The sequence below is a fragment of the Mytilus edulis genome, unplaced genomic scaffold, assembly GCF_963676685.1.
Source record: "Mytilus edulis unplaced genomic scaffold, xbMytEdul2.2 SCAFFOLD_813, whole genome shotgun sequence".
Lineage (NCBI taxonomy): Eukaryota > Metazoa > Mollusca > Bivalvia > Mytilida > Mytilidae > Mytilus > Mytilus edulis.
In genome coordinates, this window is record NW_027267523.1 from 2,940 (window position 1) to 20,176 (window position 17,237).

Here is a 17,237-nt window from a genome sequence, read left to right on the forward strand (position 1 = left end):
GACACCAAATAATACACCAGACGACGGACACCAAGTAATACAACAGATGACAAGTATTGTCGTGTTGGTTTCAATATAAAATAAAATAAAATAAAATATATGAAAAAGTTATTTTATAGATGCAGAAAAAACAATTACAATTTTTAATGAACAATAAAGTGCAAGTTCAAACTGTTAATCGATCTCATTGTACAGAGAAATAATTATCCAATGTTGTCTGACGTGTAGCTAGTTTGCTTTTTACAATCAAGTCCTCGGTCATTGAAATCATTTGTTCCGTTTGATCTAGGTAACGGCTATCCTTAGAAATAGAAAAATTGCGCAACTTTGTCAATAAATCCAAAATGTCAGTATGGTTCATATCGGAACCCGGGTTGAACCTCTGTTGGAATGTCTGTGTCAATATCTTCGACGGATTCGATTAAAGTATCTCCAGTAAATTCCCTGATTAAGTCCGGTTCCCTCTCACTGTCAAATGCTGATTCGGTGGCTAAATTGTCATCAACATCGTCAGCTTCTGTAATTTGTACACTCGGATCCCTTGACCTTAATTGTTCCACTAAATCGGCTAACGGTATGTCGTCATCCGGGTCTTCAGGCTCATCTACATTTGTTGGGGCCTCTAAGGGGAATCCCGCATCACGAAAACATGATTCAATTGTTGTGGATTTAGTTTCGTTCCACGACTTCTTAATCCAGTGAATGGCTTTTAAAACGTTTATTTCTTTGCAAAGTTCAGTAACTGTATTGCAGTTGTCAATTTGTGGCAGTAAATGTTTGATCATGTGCTTTCTATATCTCGCTTTAAAGGCACGAATAATACCCAAATCAAGTGGCTGTAGTTTAGAAGTCGTATTTGCTGGGAAAAACTTCAATTCAACATTACTAAGCTTTAGATTGTGCGAGTGAGAAGTTGCATTGTCAAGGAAAATTACGATTTTACCTGGTTTTTTTCCGCATGTCCCGATTAATGTCCTTTACCCATTCAGTGAAAAATGTGCTATTCATCCAGGACTTTTTGTTTGCCTTCCAAGTCACAGGAAGCGATTTAACATCCAAATTACGAAAACATCTAGGTTTATTAGCGTTACCAATGACTAAAGGTTTTAGTTTCTCGCCTCTGACACTACAACACAGCATAACAGTAAGCCTTTGTTTTGACATTTTACCCCCTTTACATTCTTTCCCACGCTCTGCTAATGTCTTGTCAGGAAGGGCACGAAAGAAAAGGCCTGTTTCATCGGCATTGAACGTATCCCTTGGGTCATAATCTTTAACAATTTCGGGTAATTTACTTTTAAATTCTGCAACAACGTTTAGATTCACATCAGCACTTTCCCCGCAAACTTTGAAAAATCCAATACCGTATCTTAAACGCCAGCTTTCTAGCCATCCATTTGAGGCTTTAAACTCGGGCAAATTTAGCTCCTTTGCGAACTCCAAAGCTTTTTCCTGTAAGATAGGTCCGCTCAAAGGAATGTTCTTTTCACGAGCACCTTTAAACCAACGAAATAGAAGTTCATTCAAATCGAAAAATTTACTTGAACTGGCATGACGTTTCCGCTTACTTCCTATGTTTTCTTCGTATTGAGTACGATATGTATCTTTACGTTTAAGAATGTCACAAACAGTAGCTTTCCCGATCCCATATTTTAAACTTAGATCCTTTTGTGAAATTTTGGAACTGCCTCCGAATCTTTAATTAAATCCATTTTGTTTTCAATAGAAAGTTCCTTTCTTGCCCTTTTAGGCGATGGAGAAGGTTTATCATTTTGGTCGAATTTACGTTTCTTCTTAGGAGTTTCCATTTTAACACTGCATTCGTGAACATGTACAAGCTAATTAGTTTATAAAAACAACTCACCATTAAATTAAAATTTAAATACCCTCAAGGGATCCTCTGCTAGCCTATGATTGTTAAATCACGCATGCATATCATTGTAAATACTTACATTGTTTTGATTGCTATCGATCGATTTTGACAGGTAAATTTTTGATACACATTGACTAACGGGGCTTTAAATGTCGTTCGGATTCGGTGTTGGCAGGATTCGGTTTTATCAGGTTAAATTAACGGTAATTAATAGAGAAATGTTACGGGACTTTAGAAATTGTTCGGTTTGATATGAAATTCGGTTTTATCAGGGTTCGGTTTTACCAGGTTTCACTGTACTAATGAACTCAAAATCGTTCAATTTTTTTTTGTCGTGTTTGAAATCCCGGACCTGCGCAGAATTGTACAATGTACTTCCTTTTTCCGGTCTCGTTTGTATGAAACTTGAGTAAAATATATATTTATCAGTCTAGTATAAAATAGGAAGGAACGCACAATACCAATTTCATTTTTAATAATTCCTTGATATGAAAAAACGTTACCTGATGACAGCGTTTCATTGTTTACATTGCATATGATGTCATAATTTAAATAACGTCACAACTAAATCCCTAACAACAGAACCAAAATCGGAAATGTTACGGTATTTCCGTTTCTTTTTTTTAAAACAAATATTTAAGTTACAAAAAAATAATTCATACAGACTTCGTCCCCATTTACAGGTAATGCCTGCCTCATATTATGTGCCAATTTCACTGTGATGTCAAGTTGATTGTCAGATATTTCAGACTTTATAAGTGGTATTTCTGAGTGTGTAGACTTCAGAAAAAAATAAAAAAATATATATCGGAATGTGTTTTAACTTATTTTCCTCTGGTTCTTTGAAATCTTTTGTTTTATTGAATACCTGGCATCATTCATTTCTTTGTGAACTTCTTTCAAAAATCGTCTGCTGTTTAGTAAGGTGAAGGCCAAACTTAAGGACTAAATCTCTATTGTGTTTTCACACAAGAGAAAAGTTGAAGTTTTTCAAGAACTTTTTAGACTAAGAACAAAAATATATCAACTTCCGGTTAGCTCAAAATCAAGAAAACTACTTATCCATTGCAAGAAATAGATATGGCAGACGACTTTCAGTTTGATCCAGGTCCATTACTTAGCTCTAAGTCATTTTAATAATTGTTCCTTCAATTATGCGTCTTAAAATAAAGCATGGTGGTCTGATTGTGGACTCTTAAAAAATGTTTATATCCTTAAAAAAGTAAATCCTGAAATAATTTATACTCATCTTCATCATTTCGTTGATAGATCATAGAGCGTTGCTCACAAGGAAGCTATTAGATCAACCAAGAGTTCCAAGTGTTGAAGTTGAAATCATCGCTGCAAGAGGTTGGAATGGACCTTTATCGGGACTCCAGGATCGAGTGTTTTTAAGTTGGGATTTCGGGATTGATCCTTTCGGGATCAGGGAAATCTTTTTTTCAATTTCAGATGTCGGGATTTAAATTTCTTTAAATTCAGGACCCTCTGTATTAAAGGATTTCATGTTTATAAGCCCTGGATTTCGGGATCAAGACCCCTCTGACCCACCCTCCTTCAACAATTTTATGGACACAAATTTTTGGTTATCCCTTGGAATATTCTGTTCACAAATTATGTCGGATAAAAGCTCTACAGAGCTTATGTTGTATTGTTAAGTGTATAACCAACTTTAAATAAATCTTTTATGCTCATGCTTTATGATAGCGGATATGATCCTCATATACGTCGTAACTACAATTAAGATATAAATGTAGTATATGAAACCTGTGCTTCTTGATAAGATCCTGGTGGTTGTAATATTTGCTTTTAAAAAGTGGATTTTGCATGTATGTTTTATTACTAGTCAGCAATTATAATTGATTTTTTAAATGTTACTTTCATTTTCACACCAGATCACTTTTAACATGTTTAAGGAAGTTTTTTTAAACCAGATTATACATGTACAGATAAAATATGTATATATACATGTACCCAAATTCATTCTTTCTTATTTCAGCTTCTTTTGCAAGCTTTTTGCTATCCTCATTAGCATACATCTACCTCCCCTTCATCTGAATGTCTTGATCATATGCACATAAATGAATGAAAACATTACCATGATTTTCATCAACATTTGAATAAACAACCATAAATTCAAAACATTTTAAGTGCATTTATTATTTTGATTTTTGAAAAAAGGCAAAACATAAAGATGATTTTTTTTGCAATTTAAATTTAGTTATAATATGCAATACTCACCCTGTCGTTTAAATTTCATTTATAAAAAACTTTGGTAATTGCTACAGTAACTGGAAATAATTTAGATTTTGCTTATATTCCAATCCATATTTACATAATGCATGAATGTATGTGCTTATATTAAATATAAGTTTCGTAACTTGAATGGCAATATACATGTTTTAACTGAGATTGGAAATGGGGGGATATGTCAAGAAGTTAACAACCCCGTCTGAAGACCTTTTTTCTAGGCTTTAGAAATGCATGGTTCCTGTATAAGTATTAGCTTTGTTTACCAATAATCCTAAATGTGTAATTACATATTTATCATTACAGAATTGAATTACGATGAAGCTACTCTTGAGCAACAAAGACAAATAGAAAAAGATGTAAGTTATTGTATTTGATTTATTGTAGGAAAGTGAATGACAATATCATCACAATATTTATAGGAAGTACACCACATTTTGATATTTACATAAACATTTAAAGATAGTGGAAATACCAACATGGTCAATAGAAAATGTTTTGGCGTATTGTATTAGTTGGTCATTTTAAATTTGTTTTTAAGGTCAATTCTTGACAACCTTCAAGTGACTTTCAAAATAAAAATCAAAACAATAATTCAAAGTACATTGTATATATACACCTATTCTTCGTTAAAGTGCACATTTGCATTTTTAATGGTCGCCGACAGTTGTCAGTAAAATATGGAAATAGTTGATAAAACATCATTGTTTTTTAGTACAACAATGTATAAGTACACAATATCTAACATTTAGGCGAGATGATTAAGTCAAACATCTGTAAATTAAAAAAAAATATATTGATGAATATGCTATACTCAATGAAAATCTCCATGTCGCCCTTAAAGGTAAGACTTTTATACTCCGCGATATTGTCACAATAATGGAACAGTATGAGCTTTATCATATTAAAATATGTAATTATACCAAAAATAAGAGTTTCCAAAAAGTTTTAATTAAGTATCAACATAATTATAAGCGTAATTGAACTTTAAAGCTTGTCGCCTGATTTTGGTAATCTACGTTACTCGAACACCTCGCTCGTAATTTTTATGAGAAGATATGATCATAAAATAATAAAATACTTAAAAACAATATTGCAAACAATCATATATTTAAAAAAAACACCTAACTTTAATTCAGTTTCTATGTTATCATAAGTATAACACGTCATTCAAAGGTAGATACAAGAGTTTTTTTAAGAAAGTAATCTACGTTCTGTTTAATCTCGCAGAACTTTATCCAATTGCCTATAATGCGATTAATTATAACTCAACCATTATCAAGCTTAAATGAATCCCCCCTAAAATCATTTCTTCGTAACATTTTTTCTTGAGAAAAACCGTCATGGAATGAAATTGTGTAATTTACGTTCTGTAATTTACGTTCCGGTTTTATACTAACAGTTACATAGGAATGAACAGCGATGTCTTTTTTGTTGGAGACACGTAATTGGGACATTATCGCACCGTCAATGTTGTGGATTTTACGTTTTTTACGTCATTTCCGATGCTTTGAAAAGTTACAAGGGCAGCAAAATTCAAATATATACTGCATTAATATACCTACAGTTATTGCCGCTGTTGAACCAAGGAAGGTAAGACTATTTGATTTTATAAAAGAAAACATATATTTGTATAACTATTTACCTGGCTACTTAATTATTAAAAGATAGACACCTTGGAAACGGACTAAATCTCTAGAGGTCATGTTAGGATTTTGCATTGTTTTTCTCTGTTTACCTTTAGTTCATGTGCGTGTTACTTTATATATTTACACACTACATAACAGAAACTTACATGAAACATAGAAAACAATATTGTAAGACTCAAGTTCATCATAAATTAAAATTGTGTTCATACAAGTATACAATAGATAGTGATTTTGTTAAGGTAACGTATATTACATTTTGTACAAGACCAAAGCAATAAAACCATGGATTATACTTATTATTTGCTTATTATTAATTGCCTGTCTACTTCGTCCTTCTTGGGAGACATTCACTGTATGTTTGATTACAAATAACACACTCGTAACTTTAAAATTATATCGAATAAAAGCTTATAATGTATGGTAACGTAGATTACTATGTAAGGTAACGTAGATTACATTTTGACTTCTTTGTATTGTAGGATGCCTATGACCAAGGCAGAGAAGCAGAAAGCATATAGGGACCGTAAGAAACAACAAGAAGGGGAATCCTACCTAGAAAAGGAAAGACAGAGGACCAAGGCATACTATGTACCCATAGCTGAACGGTCAAAAACTGACCAGGAAAAGAGAAGGAAAAAAGTTCGGAAGCTTGTTCAAAAACATAGAGAACGCAACAGACAATCCACTATTGAACCAAGTACAAGCCAGCCATCTCAGCAAGTTGAATCTACATCACAAGAGCAAGAACAAGTCGTTAGCTCAAGCACAGATAATCCCATTTCAACTCCACTTGTAGTCAGACTACCATGTCAAAATCCGAAAAATCGTACTAGAAAAAGAATTAGCAGACAAGTCGCCAAATGCAATCGGGAAATCGAACGCTTGAAAGGTGAAAATATTAATACACAAAGAAAATACAAAACCGTCTCTAAAAGGTACGAAAGACTTGTAAAGAGAACTACACAAAACAAATCATCCGAAAATGTTGGACAAGATAAAGAAACAGGAAATGACACACATGGAAATGATGGCCCGAGTTCATCAAAAAGTGGAACAGAAAAACTTACTCCTAGGAAAAGGACATATAAAGAATTAAGAGATGAAGGCTTGTCACCGAGCAAAATTCCCAAAACTGTGAAGAACAAACTTGTCTTAGCAAATCTATTGACAGATGAAATCGAGGATGTATATAACAAAAGTGACCAGCAAGCAAAAGCTATTGTAACGAGTATTGTATCAAGCAGCAAACTGAAAGAATACAAGCTCATAAAGACGCTTAGTCAAAGTACAGGCATTAGAAGAAGTCGTCTTGTAAAAAAACGAAAAAAAGATTGGGCAAAAGTACGGAAAAGAACAAGGAACCGCATTAAGCGTGAGAGCCTTCGCAAAGATATATTAAATTTCCTAGAAAGAGATGACAACAGCAGGGAGATGCCTGGTAAAAATGACAAAACAAAAACGGAAGATGGACATGTTCAGAAAAGAATCCTAAATGATAACATGGCGTTTCTGCATCTTAAATATAAAACAGAAACATCAAGTAATGTTTCTTTTTCTCGCTTTTGCACAATGAGACCAAAGAACATAGGGCTGACTAGGTATCTCAGTAGAAATAAATGCCTTTGTCAGAAACATCAAAATATGGCTCTTGCGTTAAAATCGATGAAAAAAGCAGGCGCATCGGTGCCATTGAACCCTGATGAATTCATACGAAAACTAAGAACTACTCCTGCCAACACTTTTCTTAGCTCCTTAGTAGATGAAGAAGTCGTCTTCAGTCAGTGGAAAAAGGTAGACATGCCAGACGGAAGGAAGAAAACAGTCATAGTTGACCAAACTTTAAAGAAAGAAGACTTTAATTCAATAATGAATAAACAGATTTGCGAATTTTCCCAACATGTACAAAGAGTCAAAGCTCAGTATGCCGCAATCAGTACCCTTAAGGAAAACTTACCTCCAGGTCATATTCTTGTCCAGATGGACTTTGCAGAAAATTTTGCGTGTAGTTCAGCAGACGAGGTGCAAAGTGCATACTGGAATGGTACTACTGTTACACTGCATCCTGTTGTAGTTTATTTTAAAGAAAACTCAGACACTTTGAAACACAAAAACTTTGTATATGTTTCTGATGATTTAGGACACAATTTTGGGGCAGTTTATGCTTTCATCAAAGACATTGTGATTGAAATGAAAGCAGCGGTTAACGATATTAAAATGGTACATTATTGGACGGATTCTCCTAGTTCACAATACCGAAATAAGTCAGCATTTTATGTCGTGTCTGATCACAAAAATCTGTTAGGAATTCAGGCAATCTGGAACTACTTTGAGACAGGACATGGGAAAGGCCCCTGTGATGGCATAGGGGGTACGTCAAAGAGGACAGCCGACTTGGCCATCAGACAGGGAAAGATCGTAGTTCAAAATGCTTCAGATTACTTTGAAAAAGTTGGACCATTGCATAAAAGTGCATCTTATCGCTTCGTGTCTTCAAAGGACATTGATATATGTAGAAAGGAAGTCGAAGAAATCAACAAGTCACTCATCGCTTTGAAGGGAACAATGCAGGTCCATCAAGTTGCATCAGTTTCTAAAGGAAGAGTCAAAACATGCACAACATCATGCTATTGTGAATACTGTATTGTTGGAACTTTACATGATTACAGCGAAGGAGTAATAGTAAAATCAAGGCGAAATGTTGAGCAAACCGTAGAAACCAATCTGAGAGTTACACAGGGGGACGAGCACGATGAACCTGAAACAACGACACCGGGTGATAATCGGTATAAACAAGATGATGCCGTGACCTCCGAAGATGCGAGTAAGGACATTGTTGAAGGAGATTGGGTTGCAGTAACATATGACGACGAATGGCACATTGGTAAAGTAATAACAATTGATTCAGATGACGAACTTGAAATAAAATTTCTACGACCTACAAGAACAATTAATGATTCGAAATCTTTGTTCAAATGGCCATTACCGCCGGATATTCTAAACATGAAAAGAACGGATATTCTTTGCCAAATCATAGAACCCAGTGCTGTGGGAAGAAGTGGGCGAAGTTTCCAAATCGACGTTGGTGACAAGGAGAAAATACTGAAAAAAATGAAATAACTTTAATAAATACAAGCAAATTGTACAAGGACTGTGTTTTTGTTAGTCTATTGAATTTTTCATTGTATTTTGTAAAAAAGATTGTACATTAAACAAAGGGCTTCATTGGTACCGTTTATATAAACTTTTGATTTTTATAACAACTTTGATGGAAATATGGTAATCTACGTTACCGGTGTTTTTCTTAAAACTATTAGTAAAACGTCAATGCCTTTTCAAATTTTATGTTACAACTTTCTACATATACTAAACACCATCAAATTAAATTGTCAAAATAAAGCTTAATGTTTTCTTTAAGCCTAAAAACATCTTTTCACAAAGAGTTAGTCAATTTATGGTTACATTTTAGTCCAAAGATAACCAACACCACTTGGATTTTGTCTATCATCATTTTTTTAAATATTTGTCTTCTTGTTTTCACAGATTATCACTTAGATTTTATTTTTTACTTGTGTGTCGGTCATTGTTTGGATATTGTGAAATTGTAATCTACGTGACACATCAATTGTAATTTACGTTACCGAAGTCAATCTGAAATAAAATTGGTAGGAGTAAACATAATCATTTCAGGTCTGAAATAAGTCCAAGCACTAACCCATTGTTTTACTGTAACAAAAATAGGCTACTTAACTTTCTGACGGTAACCTTTGTAGAGTAGCTGGAAGATAAGCCTTTGTAAAACTACATTGCAAACCCAAAAATACGATAAGCATTGGATGTTATTTTTTTTTATTATTAACCTCCTTTCGTATAACCCTTTTCGATGCCCCAGTATTTATTATCATAGAATCTTTTTTTCTTTTGCCAAAATTTATAAGTATTATACATTTTCAAGATAAAGGTTTTTTAGATTGGATATATTGTTGAAACGTAGATTACAATTACTGTTTTGTTGCATTGATGTAAAATTGTGTAAAATATTTATCATTTGAGCCTGAGTCGCTAAATTTTGCACATTGTTAGTTTAATAGTTGTTCTTTCCGAAAACGAAACAGATAAATCAATTAAAAGGTTTTAACTTTCACAGCTTTATTTTTTGACATGTACACTTTAACGAAGAATAGGTGTATAGCATACTATATTATACTGAATATATATGAAAAAAAGACCATGTGTGGTATACATCAATAAGACAGCAACCCCAAGAGAAACTAGAGCCTAATAGAGGTCAACACACGTTTGTAGGTCTTCAACAATGGACAAATTCAATGATAAAATAATTATAGAAACTAGAGGCTTTAAAGAGCCTGTGTCGCTCACCTTGGTCTATGTGAATATTAAACAAAGGACGCAGATGGATTCATGACAAAATTGTGTTTTGGTGATGGTGATGTGTTTGTACATCTTCCTTTACTGAACATTCTTGCTGCTTACAATTATCTCTATCTATAATGAACTTGGCCCAGTAGTTTCAGTGGAAAATGTTAGTAAAAATTTACAAATTTTATGAAATTGTTAAAAATTTACTATTAAGGACAATAACCCCTTAGGGGTCATGTTGACTTATTTTTAGGTCTTACTTTGCTATACATTATTGCTGTTTACAGTTTATCTCTATCTATAATAATACATGTATTCAAGATAATAACAAAAATCGGCAAAATTTTCTTAAAATTACCAATTCAGGGGCAACAACCTAACAACAGGTTGTCCGATCCATCTGAAAATTTCAGGGCAGATAGATTTTGACATGATAAACGATTTAACCCCTGTCAGATTTGCTCTAAATGCTTTGGTTTTTGAGTTGTAAGCCAAAAACTGCATTTTACCCCTATGTTCTATTTTGAGCTGTGGTGGCCATCTTGGCCGGGTCACTGGACACATTTTTTTAAACTAGATACCCCAAAGATGATTGTGGCAAAGTTTGGATTCATTTGGCCCAGTAGTTTCAGAGGAGAAGATATTTGTTAAAGATTACTAAGATTTACGAAAAATGGTTAAAAATTGACTATAAAGGGCAATAACTCCTAAAGGGGTCAACTGACCATTTCGGTCATGTTGATTTATTTGTGAATCTTACTTTGCTGAACATTATTGCTGTTTACAGTTTATCTCTATAATAATATTCAAGATAATAAACAAAAACAGCAAAATTTCCTTAAAATTACCAATTCAGGGGCAGCAACCCAACAACAGGTTGTCTGATTCATCTGAAAATTTCAGGGCAGATAGATCTTCACCTGATAAACAATCTGACCTCCATCAGATTTGCTCTTAATGCTTTGGTTTTTGAGTTATAAGCAAAAAACTGCATTTTACCCCTATGTTCTATTTTTAGCCATGGGGCCATCTTGGTTGGTTTTAATCTAGATACCCCAATAATGATTGTGGCCAAGTTTGGTTAAATTTGACCCAGTAGTTTCAGAGGAGAAGATTTTTGTAAAAGTTAACAGACGACGATGACGGACGCAAAGTGATGAGAAAAGCTCACTTGGCCCTTCGGGCCATGTGAACTAAAAAAGAATAAAAAGATGTAAGCTGACACTATCCTGAAACTTGAAAGACTTTGAGACTAGACCTGACCAGATGGTAGCGAAAGGGGAAAATTAGTACAAACAATTTACTTTGTTTCACCAGTACCTTTAAATTTATATTTTTAGTTAACAAAATCCATCAAAACCATCAAGGCAGAAGGATGGGGGATGATTGTGAATATTTGTAAATGTGCTACTGCAACCAACAAAAAATCATGTCAATACACGTTTTGTTTTTTTGTTACATGTATTATGCCATAGTATTTACAAATGAAAACATGTATCAGATATTTCAAGGAACATGTTGCAGTGATGACATATTGATTTGTTTACATTGACTGTTTTATTAATTAAGGAAAGTTTGATTTAATGTTTTGTAGATAGCTGATGCACAGCCTTTAATCAGTGACAGAATTGGTCTGGATCAAGTAATAAAAGAATACACTGCTGGTGAAGATCAAGTTTTTGTCAGAAAAATAGAGGTAGATAAATGATTGTTATATAATAACATATTCCTCCTCCTCTTGAGAATTATGCCCTCAGAAAAGACTCTTCACACATCACTTTGACAGAACTTTTTCATCTTGAAAATATGTCAGTGTTGTTTCCAAAATTGTAATCAATAATTTACTGAGTGACTGAATGAACCTAAGTTTTGAGTATTTTTTAAGCATAATGAATTAATTTGCTTTAGTTTCACGTCAATCAAAATCAACATGATCAAAAGAAAGAACAAGAGAAATTGAAAAAAAAAATCAGAAAAAAAGATGTTTAATGTAAAAATGTGTAATGTAAATATTCTTTTAAAATTTAAGTGTTGTGAATGCACACAGATATTGACCCTTATCGGTCGTCCCACTGTTTATATCACTTTGTTCAGCTCTTAATATTATTCCGTATCATGTCTTTGTGACGTCAAATACGTTGACCCGGCCTTAATAACTTTGACCCGGACATATCAGCGACGTCATAATGTTTGACCCGACGTTAATAACTTTGATCCGAACTTATCAAGTCATCTTTTGTGTCCTGGTGAAACAAAGAAAACACTTCTGAATCACGCAAATATAGCCCGATAAATCGATTATCAGATTATCTGCATATTGATATTGTAAAATATCAGCTGCTTGACATTATATGAAGGCTTTTTGATCTCGTTCGCTACGCTCACTCAACAAAAAGCTTCATATTATGTCTCGCAGCTGATATTTTACGATATCAACATGCAGATAACCTGATAATCGGTACATATCCCCTGTGAAGATTCTGAATAAAATATAATGTCCCCTGAATTTAAGAGCAGATAACTATTGTTATTGGTCTGAATTCTTTTTAAATTGTATAACATTTCTTTTTCTCTAGGAAATGAAATCAACATATAAATGTGTTCGAAAAACAAGAGCTGATGGAAACTGTTTCTTTCGAGCATATGGTTATGCCTGCTTTGAAAATTTCTTGACCGATAAAGCAGACTACAAAAGGTTGGTTAGTTTAAAAATAATGAGTTCAGCATGACTTCTGTCAGTTTGAGATGAGCAAAACAAGTTAAAAAAATGTTTCTGAGTACATTCATTGACATAAAAAAAATTAAATTCAAGTATACAATTACAAAATTTTAAATACTGAAAACCAAATTACTTTTGCTACTTTCATGAGTAGAAAATAATGCGAAAATAAATTGTTGAAAAAATGTAAAAAATAAATCATTCTTACTTCATCTACTATGAGTAAATTTGATTAAGGCAAAATTAAATCACAGTGAAAAAGGATAGATAGGGCAAAATGCTAAATAAAGTAACCACTAAAATAAGTTTGTTTACAGTAGTTGTCTCCAAAGGTAGTAAGCTTTTAACAGCAATAGGTTATGTATAAACAACAATGATGGAAGGTAATCTAATTTAGATAACTTTGCATAATTCATATTCTTGTAACATCTAGTTTCTTGTATAATTGCAATACTTACCTATAGGCAAAACAAGTTGAAAAGATATCAAAATAGTTTATACTTGTGATTATAATTAAGTACGCCAGATGCACGTTTCGTCTACATATAAAGACTCATCAGTGACGCTCATATCAAAATATTTATAAAGCCAAACAAGTACAAAGTTGAAGAGCATTGAGGATCCAAAATTCCAAATAGTTGTGCCAAATACGGCTACCGTAATCTATGCCTGGGATAATTATACATAAAGATTACTGGCTATTTCACATTTTAATTGTAGATTCCATGAGGTTTGTGACAAAACAAAAGATGATCTGATCACCCTTGGTTTTCCACAGTTTACAATAGAAGACTTTCATACTAATGTAAGATTCTGACAAAGAATTAAGGCATCCACACAATACTGAAACCTCCTTGTTACCTAAAGATTATTTTAATAGATCCTTGTTTTACTCACTTGGTTAATTATAGTTAAAAACTTAATCTTTTAGTTATCATTTTATATTATCAAACTTAGTATGTATATTTTTACTACAATTCTTCAACTCTACAATTCTCAGTTTTGGCTATACGTTCTGTTCTTATCTATCAAGTCATGAATTCAAAAGATCAGAAGGCGTGTCAAAATTGTAGCATTCACAATAATGACCAACCCAGTACACACCACTCTGATTTTATTGACCAATATTAAAAAGATAAATATATCACCTCTGTTTTTTTACAGGTTTTTATTGTGTTGTTAGGTTTGATATTTCATTGCTATTCAATTAACAACTCTTTTATTTTACATATAAATATACATACCTACATGTATTATATAAGTAAAAGCTGTAAAATACTACCTGAATAGTTCAGCCATACCAGTGAAACTACCACTAACTCAAACCAAAATTAGAATGAGCACATGATTTGGAAAAGCAGTACTAGTATCAAAAAAACAAATTACTAGAGGCAACAATTTTGAATTTTCTGTTTCACAATTTTTCTGGCTAAAATCAGTTTAAATTTTTTCGTATAGAACTTTTATTAATATCTTCTGTTTTCTTTGCTTCATGCAGTTTATGGAAGCAGTTACCAAACTAGAAACCATAGATCAAGAAGAATTAATATCCATGTTTAATGACCAAGGTCTCTCAGATTACCTGGTGGTTTACCTAAGGTAACTTAATGTTCTTTTTTTTCATTACAAAGTCTAGGAACTTTTATCAATTTACTTTTGACTGAATAAACTAATGACTGTTTTAAGTCTGTTTATCTTATACATTTATAAAACAAAACTTTACATGAAAACACATCTGTGTAAGTGCTTTAATTGATAGATTCCAATTTTTCATATAAATGTATGCTTATAAAATTGGTTTAATATCCAGAGTTTTTAAGGCTTTGTACATAACAGATGAATAAAAAATATGCCTTTTACTACATATTGATTATCTTTGGAATGAAACATTGCTGAAATATTGTCATACTGACCTAAATTAAATCATCAAAAAGAAAAAAAAAGAAAAAAATGGGTAATGCCTTATTTACACAGTTATATGCATTATGGATTAGAATCCTGGTCATACATGCTAAAGGGAAAATAAATCAAATTTACTAATTTCAAAACACTAATAGTATTCTGTATCCTTTTGAGGTTCACTCACAGCTCTAGTTCTTTGGTAATTGAATACATATTAACGAAGAAGAAATTGAAGACCATGTTTGATGTTTCAAGTTCTTCACTCTTTTATTTCAAAATTTGTTCATCACTTAAAAGTTGAATTGTGATTCAACTTTGTTAACATTAGAAGATATGACAGAAAAAATTTGATTTGTAATTGAAACTAATTAGCTCTCCTATTTTATTAGACTCTTACAGACGAAGTCGAAGGGGTCTTTATATCTAATCTGTATGTCTGTCCATCCGTCAGTCAAGCAAATTAGTTTTCCACTCTTTTTTTCTTCGTGCTTAAAGATATATATTTGATAGTAAGTGTATACAGTATTGTTTTATCATGACAAGTTACAGATCAAGTTTATATATTGTTCCTGTTTGATGATTTTGTGCAGAGTTATGGTCCATGGACTTGGAATTCACTTAAATAATGGTTTTCAACACTACTTTTGTCATGCTTGAAGATATTGATTTGATATTTGTTATATATATATATTACACCATGACAAGTTAACATGTAGATCAAGTTAGAATTTTGTTCCAATACAATGAATTTTTAATCGGTAGGGGACTGTATTGCCATTCAATACTCTCAGAATCCTTGTTTTAATTTGTTTTATGTTCAACAGGTTGATCGTGTCTGGTCTGTTACAAAAGGAACATGAATTTTATGCTAATTTTATAGAAGGTTATGCCACAGTTAAAGATTTTTGTGGTCATGTAAGTATTATTTACATAGGCGGATCCTGGGGGCCTGGGCCCCCCCCCCCCCCCCCCCCCTTTCGTGGAAAAAATTTGATTGATTATATAGAGAATCACTGAAGCATGACTGGAGCGGGGCCCCCCTTATGAAAAGTTCTGGATCCGCCACTGATTTATTTTGCTATGTTCATGGAAATAAGAAAAGATGTATATCTTCTGTTGAAACTCATTTAAGACCATTGAAAGGATGTCAGCAAGCTTCATAGAATAATTCCATACAGATTGTTTGAAAATGAAGCAGTTGTTTTAATGAGATTTTTTGCCTTCTGTATTGTTTAGGTTTTGCACAAGGTTGAAGGAGGTACTTTAAACCTTTTATTCTGCATATTCACATCATTGATAGATTTCATGTGGCCCTCATATCACATTTTCATGTTATTTTACTTACAAATTTATTTATGCGTCTAAGCTTTGACACCTTTAAAACCTGTTTATTGATAAAGAATGGATACTGACCTCTAGATGCTTCCTCTTTTGTGGGCTGTTCAATTTTTTATGCCCCTATTAGGGGCATTATATTTTTGTGTCTGTGTGTCCGATTTTTTGTTCGTCCGACTTCCCTGCTAAGCATTTACATTAATGAATTAGATCAAAGACTGGTTATTTCTGAAATTTCATTTGCATATGTCTACTGCTTATAATTATGAACAAGCTTCAGTCAAAATAATGTATTGATTTAGGCCACAATTAAAAATATTTTGGTTCGCCCAAACCCCACCCAAAGGTTGCGACAGTGGGTAGGTAGGTAGGCATTTTCTTTTTTTTTTTTCAAAAAGAGAAATTGAAGTATCGGGTGTTTATTAGTCTTCATGCCTATCTGATTAAAAAAAAATCAGGACAATAAAAGAATTTGAGTAGGCAGCTTTTTTCTGGGTAGGTAGCGTTTGGGCAAACAAATCTGTTCTTTTTTATGGCCTTATTTATTTTGTTTTATAGGAAGTTGAACCAATGGGAAAAGAGAGTGATCACATACACATAACAGCTCTAACACAAGCACTAGGGGTACCAGTACAAGTGTTATATATGGATCATAGTGAAGGAAGTAAATGTAATCTACACGTCTTTCCAGAGGACTCTAAACCTTCCATTACTTTATTATACAGACCTGGACATTATGACGTGTTATATTCATGACAAAACAAAATTCATTTTGCATAATACGATGTTTATTGTCTTCTTTTTGTTTATTACTTTTTATCAAATGTATAAAAATTTATAAAGATTCAAATTTCTTATACTGTAAAGTTGTGTATTTTTCATATTTTTTTTACAAACCTATGAAATTTCTTTAGGGAAAGTGAGACTCAGTGGTTCTAGATTCCATACGCAGCAGTGGCATTGGTGGCGTCAACTTTTAGGTTCAGTATGTGGTTAAAGTTTATTTTTACATCAATTACTTTGTCACACCTACATTACAGTAAATTAGTATCCAGAGCAAATTTTGAAAACTTTTACTTTCATTTTTCGTATTTTACTGATAAATGCCATTATGATTATGGACTTGGGTTTT

At 32.8% G+C, this 17,237-nt stretch overlaps 1 protein-coding gene and 1 pseudogene across 1 annotated transcript; one reads left to right on the plus strand and one right to left on the minus strand.

Annotated features, from left to right (window-relative positions):
- Positions 1-347: 347 nt before the first annotated feature.
- LOC139505581 (tigger transposable element-derived protein 6-like) lies at positions 348-2,572 on the minus strand (annotated as a pseudogene).
- Positions 2,573-2,870: 298 nt separating this feature from the next.
- Positions 2,871-16,962, plus strand: LOC139505580 (ubiquitin thioesterase OTUB1-like). The gene is made up of 8 exons (XM_071295097.1): positions 2,871-2,981; positions 4,430-4,482; positions 11,744-11,845; positions 12,726-12,844; positions 13,589-13,673; positions 14,367-14,467; positions 15,595-15,685; positions 16,664-16,962. The coding sequence occupies exons 1-8, from the start codon at positions 2,954-2,956 to the stop codon at positions 16,859-16,861; spliced, it is 777 nt and encodes a 258-aa protein (XP_071151198.1). The 5' UTR covers positions 2,871-2,953; the 3' UTR covers positions 16,862-16,962.
- Positions 16,963-17,237: the final 275 nt, after the last annotated feature.